Source organism: Ictalurus furcatus, chromosome 10 (assembly GCF_023375685.1).
Source record: "Ictalurus furcatus strain D&B chromosome 10, Billie_1.0, whole genome shotgun sequence".
Lineage (NCBI taxonomy): Eukaryota > Metazoa > Chordata > Actinopteri > Siluriformes > Ictaluridae > Ictalurus > Ictalurus furcatus.
Window position 1 is genome coordinate 27,579,517 of NC_071264.1, and position 12,225 is coordinate 27,591,741.

At 39.0% G+C, this 12,225-nt stretch overlaps 1 protein-coding gene across 1 annotated transcript; it reads left to right on the plus strand.

The window, feature by feature from the left end:
- Positions 1-4,420: 4,420 nt before the first annotated feature.
- On the plus strand, positions 4,421-10,348 carry cdhr5a (cadherin-related family member 5a). The gene is made up of 14 exons (XM_053633991.1): positions 4,421-4,565; positions 4,998-5,173; positions 5,498-5,560; positions 5,717-5,806; positions 5,998-6,084; positions 6,172-6,276; positions 6,455-6,640; positions 7,369-7,459; positions 7,573-7,670; positions 8,772-8,978; positions 9,085-9,198; positions 9,285-9,351; positions 9,453-9,610; positions 9,800-10,348. The coding sequence occupies exons 1-14, from the start codon at positions 4,475-4,477 to the stop codon at positions 10,346-10,348; spliced, it is 2,082 nt and encodes a 693-aa protein (XP_053489966.1). The 5' UTR covers positions 4,421-4,474.
- Positions 10,349-12,225: the final 1,877 nt, after the last annotated feature.

Consider the following 12,225-nt stretch of genomic DNA (forward strand, 5'->3'; position numbering starts at 1 on the left):
CAGTGATGGTATTTGGCAGAATCCCTTATCCAAGTGACTTAAAGAAGTGCTTTGAAGTCTCTATCAGTAAATACATCCTGATACTGGTTCTCTAGGTCATAGTCTAAAAAACTCTGTTACGGAGGTAGCTTAGTAAGAAAAGCACACAGACAACACGATTTTTTACAAATAAAGTTCTAATTATAATTCTTCTGTAAGTGGTAGGACTTTGTTTATTTTTTACTCTGCTGTTCGAACATCTAAGGGAAGATCATTTCACCACCTAGGTGCCAGAACAGAGAAGAAGATAGATGGTGGGATCCATCGAGCAGTGCTAGAGGACTGAAGGGAGCGTGGTGCGGTGCGGAGTATGATAAGAGCTATCAGGAAGGTGGGTGCTGGTCCATTTTTGGCTTTGTACGCAAGCATCAGTGTTTTACATCTGATGCAGACAGCTACAGGAAGCAAGTAGATTAAGCGTATCAATGGGGTGCTGTAGGGGAACTTAGGACGGTTAAAAACAAGTCTTGTAGCTGGATCAGTTACAAAGGTTGAATGGAGCTCAGAGACAGACCTGCCAGGGGTGAGTTGCGGTAGTCCAGTCTTGAAATGACGAGGGACTGAACAAGCACCTGAATGTCCTGTGTGGATAGAAATGAATGGACGAATCCTTCTGATGTTCTAAAGGAGAAATCTGAATTAGCAATGCGAGAGGAAAGGACAGTTGATTGTCCATGGTTACCCCAAGGTTGTGTGCAGTGACTGAAGGTAAATGGAAAATGGTCTGCACACTTATATAGCGCTTTTTTAACCTTAGAAGTTCTACAAAGCACTTTACACCGGTTCTCATTCACCCATTCACACACACACACACCACTGTTAGATGGCGTTATGGCAAATTGGGGTTCAGTGTCTTGCCCAAGGACACTTCGGCATGTGGAGTCATGTGGGCCGGGAATTAAACCGCCAACCCTATGATTAGTGGGCAACCCGCTCTACCACCTGAACCACAGCCGCCCAAGGTGAGATCTGCAAGTTGCCCTGGGAGATCACAAGATCCTGACATAGAGATGAATCACCTCAGATGAGCAGCAGTTCAGTTTTGCTGGGATTAAGTTTCAACTCATGAGCTCATCCATGATGAGATGTCTGCCAGACGTGCTGAGATCTGAGTGTTTGACGGAGGGTCATCTGCATGGCAGTGGTATGAAAACCCTTGTGAGGATATGACCTCACCAAGAGATCGAATGTAGAGGGAGAACAGAAAAGGACCATATACTGTATGATGTAAACATTAACTGAAGCTCTTGACCTGTATCTGAATGATTGCATGCGTTGCGCTGCTGCCACATGATTGGCTGATTGGATTATTACACGAATAAGCGTTGTGTTACAGGTGTTCCTAATTAAGTGGATGGTGAGTGTATTTCACCCTATATGATAATATGAATAAATCAGGAGAGTGCAACGTGTCTCTTCTTCACCTGCACAATACTGCCATCTCTTGTTGTAAATAAAAACTGCAGTTTCGTCTCAGCACAAAGGTCTTTAATGCAAAGACGATACTAGAACTCCTGACCTTCTTAGATAACCCTATAGTCTCTGAATTAAAGCACATGTTCCAAAGCTCCTATCTACAGTAACTCAGCGCTTCCTGACTCATTCAGGCCCGACTCCCATATGCCTTAATGAATCCCTGAACAGTTTTTCTCTGACAATGACTCCTCTTTATTCTGATTCATATTATGTTCATATTTCATTCTGTCAGGTATGTGAGATGTGAGAATATGTTTACATAACATTTATAAAAGGTTCCTACAATGCCGATGCAACATTTTTACTTGTACACTAATACGTATTATATACATATTATTAAGGTGTTGTTTTTAGAATAGTGCAATGTTATTTATGCGTAATATCACATACATATCTAACCTTTTTCAAACCTGTTGAACATGTACTGATACATTCTGTATTACCTGGAACTGGGCTGAGCAAGGAATAAAGCACAACATGACGACCAATGATAACCATTTTTGTTTAATAAACAATGACACATTGTACTTTTTTTTATCTGTTAATGGTTATATTTAATACTGTGGAATGTCACCAAGACAAGATAGTTCATTTTTTCATACAGCTATAGACGGTCGTACCCTCACCAGACTCGCTTTTTGTTCTCTCTCTTGAAAGACAAAGTAGGCCTACATCTTCTATCCATCCATTTCCTATACCGCTTATCCTACACAGGGTCATGGGGGAGCCTGACGCCTATCCCAGGGAGTTCAGCGCACGAGGCAGGGGATGCCCAGGACATTGGGGCCAGCACATCACAGGGCACAATCACACATCCATTCAGACACTACGGACAATTTGGAAATGCCGATCAGCCTACCACGCAGGTCTCTGCACTGAGGGAGGAAACCGGACTACCTGGAGGATACCCCCGAAGCACGGGGAGAACATGGTGTACACAGGGCGGAGGTGGAATTCAAACCTCCAACCCTGGATGTGCACAGAAACCACAAAACAACACACAACATACTCTGTCCTGAGACTTTCCTGTAGCGCAAAACCTAAAGTTACAGCTTTACCTCTGGTGGTTACAAAGTGCTGACATTGGAGACTTCTTCCATACATTTAAAACAAACATCTCCTTTTAGAAAGCCACACCGTATCAACAAATAGATGTTAAAGAACGAGACATTTTTAATCTGTTTATTATTAGATTCAATGACATGGAGCAAGTCTCTGTTTAAGTTTTTACTCGAGGAATGACACCATATTAGAAAGAGGGCATTAATATGAACTTACAATTTCCCTTGCAGATAGCACTACTGTCTGAGTTGCTGTTATAGAAAAATAATCGACACCTATGGACCGATCGGATTCGCGAGGGATTATTCCTCGGCAAAGCGTTAACAGTGTTTCAATCTTACGAAACAATGCAGCATGCAGACCAGCTGTGCCGAGCGCTTTCGATCACATGACATTAGCAGGCATCTACATGGGTGCACAATGTGTGTGTTTCATGTGTATGTGTGTATCCGTTGTTCCCACACACAGCAGCAGGGTGAGGGGTGGAGAGGGGCCGAGTGAGGCAGTGCCACTTCATGAGACTCTGCTTGTCTCCAAGCATGTACAGTATAACACCAGAGAGTGTCATGATTGGATCTCCTGATGAGCTCTGATGGGTACAGAAGGAGAACTTGATAACATGACAAGGCTACCCAGAGGGCAATGTTTTTTTTTTTGTTTTTTTTTTATTCTTGTTCACACATGAAGAAAGATGTAGATTCCATTCACCACTATATGGCCTATACTCTTAATAATAAACGTGGCAGTTGTAGCCTGTGCTCACTGTATAGCCCTAATTTCCTAATTAAGCTCGCCAGCCTGAATCAGTTCAGTCAAGCAAATGAGTAATCACTCCACAAACAACTCCACCCTTTTATACTTCTCCTCAACAATAGCTGTCTCCCATCATGCATCCCGCCTATGTGATATCACTATTTTAACTTTTAAAGGTGTGAATTCCAATACATGACAGTGGCAGAAATGGTTAAATAAATAAATGCCTCCTTAGATTATGTAGTAGATCATGCACCATATACTGTAGGTCCCTTTGAATTAGTAGTTACTGTAGTGTCACGGTAGCGCCTAATGGCGCAGAACTACAATACCCATCAGCCCCTGCACTCCCTCACCTGTGTCTCATTATGCCACGTTAGCACCACTATTTAATTTCTCGTTTTTCTGTGTCTCACCACTCTCACGCTGTTTCTTGCCTCGTACCCGTAGTTCATCTTCACGGCTCTTGTTTTCACAGTTTGATTTGTTTTGTTTGTATTTTACCCAATAAATGATTTGTAGTAGATAGTCGACTACTAGTTTCTGACATATTGGAAACACTATTGTATTAAAACAAGTGCATTCATTAAAAACCTGTGATTTGTGGCTACACTACAGTCAGCACTGCTGTTAAGGAAAATGAATCAACACCAATCAGATTTGAGAATTCAGCAGCGCTGTGGCTTAATATCTTTGAAATATTTGAATTAGATTTCTTTTCAGGTCTATGACTAGGCCTACATTTCTACATTCTGAAAAGCAGTCTACTGCGTTTTCTAGAGCAGCCTGAATCTTTATTATCTGCAAAGTGGGACAAATCTCGTGTGTTTCTCACAAAAACAACATGGTCCAAATCCTTCTTTTCTGCAGGCACATTCTTGCGCTCTTGCTATGCTGAGCACTAATACAACAAAATACTCCCCTCAAAAGCAGATGCAAGTATTTTTTGTAGGAGGGAGCAGTCCGACTGTTGGCAAGCTCTTTAGGCAATATATGACCGTAAGATGAAGTCACAAACATTGCGACGGGAGTTGACTCCCACTCATCCTCTAACACAGTCAGTGCTTTATTTGAAGAAGTACCAGCTGGTGCCACGGTCCCCTCTAGTCCTCCATACTTATTTGTGTTCATCACATATTGGGACATGGAAAGGAAATATAAGCTAAAATCCCTAAACACCGCCTTCAGTTGCATGATAGTGTTCCTCCTTCACAAATCCTGCCTTGCTGAAAAAAGTAAGTACGGCTTGTTTTAGATTTCGAACCACTTGACGTGTTGGCGTAGCCCGTACAATGCTTGTTTGTGATGGCTAGGATCATATTAGTGTGGTGTATTTTAACAAATAATACATGGCTGTATCTGCTTTCTGATTTCTGGATGTCTTGTTAAACTGGATGTAAAAAATAAATAAATAAATAAATGAATAAAAACGGTCAGCTAATTTTTCTCCCCTTAGAAGAGAAATGTGCTAAACTGCCTGTTCAATAATTCAGAAATACACAACATCACAACATTGTGTATTTACACTCAATAATATTCAAATCCCGAATCAATTCTGTTAAAAATTAAAAAAAAAAAAAAAAAAGTTGTGCGGTTTATTTTCGTTGTTTATTCGTAGGCCGGGTCGTGGTTCATTAAGCATGATGATATTTGCCTTCTCTCTTCAGTTTGTTCAGTTCCCTCAGACCCTGTGACTATTAAAGAGAACAACACAATCGATGCCGTTGTTGTCCATATTAACACAACAACAAAGAACGTCACACTGACTCTCACCGAGAACCCAGACAATGCTTTTGACCTGAGGGGATTGGATCTGATTGTGAAGAAACGCCTGGACTTTGAAGTACGGTTCCTTTAATATGTCTTTGCCAAATTGTTGTAACCGCCCTCTCCTCTTTTTAAACAGTAGCAACGAGAAACGTGTTGACTTTGAGAATTCTGCACATCTGATATTACACCCACTTTTGCGATAAGGTCACAGTTCCCAGGACATTTCTTGAAATCGTTCCACCCTTCCAAGCACGACCTCTTGGTCTGATAACAGCGCTTCAGGCTACAGGAAAAAAAAAATAAATCTTGAGCTACTCTGAATAAATTAACAGCAAACCTGAAGCAGTTGTGCGACTGCTGATGACGTTAACGTTGACGTGTTAATTTCCTTTTTCAGACTCTGTTAAATCCTGAGGCGCTCACAGTTCAAATCCGCTGCAATAAAACAGGATCCAAAAGTGTAAGTGTCTCAACACTATTAATTCTGTGCTAATGAATTTAGCAAAAGGGACAGCTTGAATCACTATTTCAGGACTTGTTCTATTTGCAGCACTTTTCTCCCCCCAACATCTGTTTTCAAGTATAGCCAATCCCATTTATTTGCTTAAATCCACAGATTACTTTGTCCGTGCTTGTTCAAGTCGAAAACATCAACGACAACCCTCCTTCATTTGCCCAGAATAAATACATTCTAGATGTTAATGAGGTGAGAACTTTTCGTCTCTCGATAAAGCCAACCGAGGACTATAATTATTCACTTTTCCAGATTTTCCATTTATAACAAGACAAGTGAGACATCATTACTTATAGGGACGTACATTACACATTAATGTTCACTGCCCTACAAAATGTCTATGCATGAGGTCAGTGAGGAGAATTTTTCATCTTCGTTCACAGCTCACACCTGTTAACGCCAGCGTGGCCCAGATTGAAGCGAAAGATGATGATTCAGGCGTTTTATATTACGCCTTGGAACCTGCTCTGGTAGGCGGTTAACTAGGTTATGTTGTATTATTGTCTTTCTCTGATCTTAATGCAGGAATGATTTATGGAACCTGCCTGTTTTTGCAGAACCCATATTTCCGACTGGAGAACATGTACAAGCCAAATATTCTCGTCAACAAGACTTTGGATTTTGACGTCATCCAGCAGGTGACATTGACCTTATATGTGCAGGTATGCAAGGACAAAATAGATTGAAGACCGAAATAAGGATGGATTATTAATAGCAATGGAAGAATGCACATGTTTTCTAATACTCCATTGCTGACATCCTCATACACTTACATTTAGCTAACCTAATAAACTGTGCTCTTATTTATTTATTTATTTATTTATTTATTTATTTTTACAGGATACGCCACCGTTTTCACCACCAGGCCAAATCTCCTTCAAAGCCACCACGACGATTATAATCAACATAAAAGACATTGACAACCGTCCGCCCTGGTTCCAGCCATGCACGAGAATAAGTATTGGTTCTGCCAAAATCTGCCTGAGTGTTGGGTATAAGGGCCGAGTCAACTTAACAGAAAGACAGGTAAACATATTTTATAATTTATCTACAAAAACGACAAAAGCAACAGAAAAGTAGTTTGAACTAAACGTTTTGCTGTAACCCTCTCAGTCTCCAGATCTGATTTAATAAATTACATCAGGCACAGTTATAGCAACCAAAAGAAAAATAATACAAAGAAACAGAGCATGGGGTGAATATTACTGTAAGGATCCAAAAGCTGTTCAGAGGATATGAAAAACATAGGACATCTTAACATACACTATATAACCATTAAAGGACTTGTTGCTATAAATTTAATTTCTTTATCTTCTTTTATCCTAAGGGTGTACAAACTTTTACCCCCAACTCTAAGATTAAAGCCTGACATAACTTTAGGCATGTTATGGTATACATTATACATAATGACCTAATAAAAATGTTTACAGTATGTTGTGTCTCTTAAGATAAATTGTAAAAGTTTTTATACCACTGCAATCGATTCTGATTGGTCAGAAAGCGTAGATTAATTTCCTATAAGAGCAGTACGAGTTGTAATTCAAATCACATAGTTTATATTAATGTACACGGTTCTAATATTTTGTCATTTCTATAATAACAACTCATATATGAAAAATTATATATATATATATATATATATATATATATATATATATATATATATATATATATATATATATATAAATTAGTTTTGTAGCATTTTGTATTTTCCAAAAACATCTAAAATAATCTAATCTAATAATCGCTTTTAGGAGGGACCACTACAGTTGAATCCAGGTCCGATCTACGCAAGAGACGGAGACAAAAGCAGAAATGAAGAGATTAGCTATAAAATTGTTAGAGGTAAAAAAAATATATAGGATAATTCTTTTTACACATATATGTATCTTAATCCAGTTGAACTTTCTTGGTTGGCAGTGTACACAGTAATTGTTTTGTACTGTCGCATTTTTTAGGAAATGAAGACAACATATTTCAAATAGATGAAAACACTGGAAACATAACCATGCTAAAACCAGCGGATATCGCAGGCCCAATATCTCTCACAGTTTTGGTAAGTGGCCATGTTTCAGTCTACTGATTTTGCATGATATGATATAATAACATTCTATTATTATTATTATTATTTTATTATTATTATTATTATTATATACAAAATAATACAATTTGCATTGTCTAATAGAAATGGGCAAATTTGTCATTATTACATTAGCATTTTTCCATGTAAAACTCTTGATTTGGAGAGCGTTAAAAATTTGTTCAGTTTCTGATGTCTCAAATTCCACAGGTTCAACCTAATATGGTACCATATGCAAATGATTAAAAGATAATGTGGTACATGGAAACAGAATTAAAACAGATATCCTGTGTGCTAATCTAGTTCTGTAGCTATCTAGCTATCGATCTAAATTAGCTAATTTAATGATTAATAAAGTAGTTTTGATTGTTTTGCGGCTATAAAATAAAGCTTACAAATTAAAATCCCATTTGTTTCTACCGGTTTCAAATGAAAGCTAGTTTGTTATCAGTTAACTAGCCAGCTGTTGGTACCTACAGTACATTATAGCACTGCTATAAAGAAGAAGCGATCAATATAAGTATGCATAACTTTAACTTACTTTTCTGATACATCAACAATTACTGAAATTAGTAGACAAGTGTCTCCTCTGAATTATTCTGAGCTTCACCTTCAGAGACATGCGTCATTTCCCAAATGTTCCCAATTGTGCTCTTGTTATATGGTATGTTTAACATGTATAACATGTTTGTTATATGGTATAGAAGTTCTGACACGGCAGGTGAACACAATCCGTACGGTCCGCATTCAATTTGTGAGAACACCATTGCTCGCCTAACCATACATAAGCTAGATGGTGATGATTAATGCTGACAATTTTTTTTATTGAGCATGAAGTGGTTTAGTCTTTTACAGTGTAAAAGTGTGAAAAGGCAGAAAGTGAAATTGGGAATTTTGAAAGCTGTATATTTATTCATCTTCAGTAACAGCTTTATTAGCTTTTATATTTATGGTCAGGGTTGCTGTGGATCCAAAGCCTATCCTGGAACACTGAAAGCAAGGAGGGAATACACATCAAGGGGCAGTTTGAGTAAAATATATTGTACTTCAGTGTAATACCTGTGGTGTTTCGTCCAGGCTTCCCAGGTGTCAAACCGTGACCAGTTCGCTTCCACTTCAGTCAACATTGAGGTAATGAAAAAGAGCAGGAACCCACCAAAATTCGAGAGGGAGCGCTACGAGGCGTATGTTTACAGCAACTCAGGCCCTGAGAACATGGTGCTCAGGGACAGGACTTCAAATAGACCTTTCAGAGTCAGAGCCAGGGATGATGACTTTGCAAGTGTAGGTTATAGTGTAATATTCATGTAAATGCACAGCAATATAAATTGCATCTCTTGACTTACAGTATATTATGCGACTTGATCTCTGAATGTGCTTGCATGGACAGGGAATAAATCCTGATGTACGATATGAAGTACAGTACAGCAGTTATGTCAACATAACCACAGACGGATTTGTGCTTCTGAAAAAACCTGTTCGGACCGACTCTTTTGCTTTACAGGTATGTATACAATCTTCTGCAAACTTCTACGTCCTCATATAGTTGTTATGCGAGCATATAAATAATAAGAATTTTGTTGCTTGCAGGTTCGAGCTGTCGATGTATCAACTGGTGAGTCGGGGACGGCGGCTCTGTCCGTGGTTGTCCTACCACGTGAGTGCTTTCCTCTGTGGCTGTTATTATTTTGGCAATAGTCATTCGGAGGTCTCGTTGCTATTCCATGCATTTCAATGCTCCTCCGTTCTCCATTACAGCCGTGGGAGTCCAGTCGCCCTCAGAGGGATACCGTGCTGGAGATATGGCCTTGCTGGGCTTCGTAATGGCCGCCTTGTTGGTTCTCTGCCTCATCGTGATTGGCTATCTCATCTCCCGTCTGAAGAAAAGGAATCCAGACACGCTCAAGTTATCAGAGGTCAGCATCTTCTCATCATCGCTGTGTGAGTCCAGCTCTGAATGCTTATATTATAGAGACAATGGCATCACCATGAGTTCTAAAATAAATAAATGATGCTCTTAATTGTATGTTTAGATTTAGGTGTAATGGAAAAAAAAAGTAGCATTGATCTGACACCCCATTCAGTGTTTAGGTCCATGCTTGCAGCATACTCAGTCCACTGACGGGTTACGGCCAAGAGACAGCATGCAGTTCACCAATGACGGTTTCCTGAACGAAGCAGGCATGAGCAGGTTGGCGATGAGGAGAGCAGATAAGAGAGGCAAGGATCAGGACGCGGCTCCGAAATGGAGAATGAGAGTGACACCACGTGAGAGGCAAAAATACTGCAATTCCTGTGGTATGCGAGTCCACTCGAACCATGTGCACCGCAGCAGTCCAGCTCTCCACCCCAAAGCCCAAGGCGCTAAAGACCAAGTCAGATCCATCCTAACTAAAGAGAGAAGGAAGGACGGGCAGAAGATGGTGTGGTTTAAGGAGAGCGAGGATTCCTCAGACATCGAAGTGGAGATCATTCCTGACGACATAGGACTTAAACACGAAGAAGTGAATGAAGAATTGTCTTCTCTGGCACTTAAAACCAGTGATATGGAACTGAGTGAGCTGACTATGATGAACATCCAGGACTTTGACAAGCAGAAGGAAAACGTTTCTGACCACCGAGAGCTACCAGACCCAGATAAAACAGGCCAGTGAGTGCCAAGAGGGCTCAGTGAAGTACATCCCAATAAGACTTAAATCAGTCTTTCCTAAGCTGATAACAAGGTGATTCCATGATTTGGGTGCCAGTCATTTCCCACTGATGTTACATTTACAATTATGTATGCAAAGGTGAAAGGACATTTATAAAACCTATTTTAAAAAATGATTCTTACCTATCCTAGCCCAATATAGGTACACTTTTATCTTGAAATATATCACAATACTTCAGCAAACATTATTATTTTCCATTAATGTGTGAATCCATTCAATATCTCATGCCTTTTCCACGAGCCGTCCATTATAGGGTGCACATTTTAGTTAATTCACTCAACTCTGTTACCTGAACACATTCACCCCTTTCAAAATATTTGGAATATTCCATAAGTCACATGTTCAGGTTGCATAATACAAATTTCCTGCGGATCATAGAAAGAAGAAAAGTTCATTCTCTCATTCTCTTTCCTGTATTTTCAACTATAATTTGACACTGACTGACAGAGTTACTTAAAAGTAAAACTCGCTTACCCAAATTACAGACTGAAAGTAAATTATTATATAATCATTAGAACTCATGGGAGGCTTAGTGGTTACGACCTCCGGGGCTGAGGGTTCAAATCCTGCCTCCGCCCTGTATGTGTAGAGTTTGCATGTTCACCCTGTGCTTTAAGGGTTTCCTCCGGGTACTCTGGTTTCCTCGCCCATTCTAAAGGCATGCGTTGTAGGCTGATTGATTTCCAAATTGTCTGTATTGTGTGAATGTGTGTGCGATTGTGCCCCCGCCTTGTGCCCCAAGTTCCCCGGGCTAGGCTTCAGGCTCCCTGTGAACCTATGTACGATAAATGGCGTGGAAATGGATGGATGGATGGATTAGAAATCACTGATATGTTATGCTAACCATATTTTGTGTATTTGCTAATCCTGTGCTTAAAAACTCAACCCTGTTAATTATTTAAGCACAAAATGAGCCACTGACAGCTTTATAAACCTTATAAAAATCACATTGTTGCCTGAGATGGGCTAACACATTTTTAAATGTTTTCTTAGATTCAATGTTGAAAAATTATTATTTATTTTTTTAATTAAGGGCTATACGGAATCACCCAAACATATTCAAGCTTTTCTTAGTTATGATGAGGTGCAATGCCTTACAAACCCAATTCACTGGTGTCCTCATATGGCAGGGTACTGAGATTCTTCTATCTGTGATAAAAATGCTGAAAAAACGGCCATAATTCACATCCTAATGTCATCTAGAAACATGAGTGACTAATAAGTAAATATGTATATGTATATATAAATATATATATATATATATATATATATATATATATAGAGAGAGAGAGAGAGAGAGAGAGAGAGAGAGAGAGAGAGAGAGAGAGAGAGAGAGAGTTTTGCAGCTATAACAAAAATCAACATTTCTATTTTGGAGCATGTTATTACTGCACTAAATATAAAATTTGCACTAAACACTAATTATGCACTAGAGAATAAATTAATGGTTGTGTTTATATTTTTTCTGTCAAGTATAATTTTTCATTGCTGTGAATAACATTTTGTATACACAAATACAGATAAAGACCCTAAGAATATTTTATATAAATGTGAAACTGTTATCGTGGATGTGCAAAAATGAAGAATAAAGCAAGTGAATGTGTTCTCTCTTGACTATTAACTGTTGTCAAAATTCATGATATTTAAGAATTAGTTTGTCCCTGAACACCCAGCATGTCCAATAGCAGAAATATGTTGCTAGAAATTTGCCATGAGTGTCGAAACTACGATCCAGCGCTAAATTCGAGATAGTCCTGACATTTAAAGATAGCCTGGAATGTTTAAGTACCTATAAGCTAAAAAGTGTCAATTTCAAATGA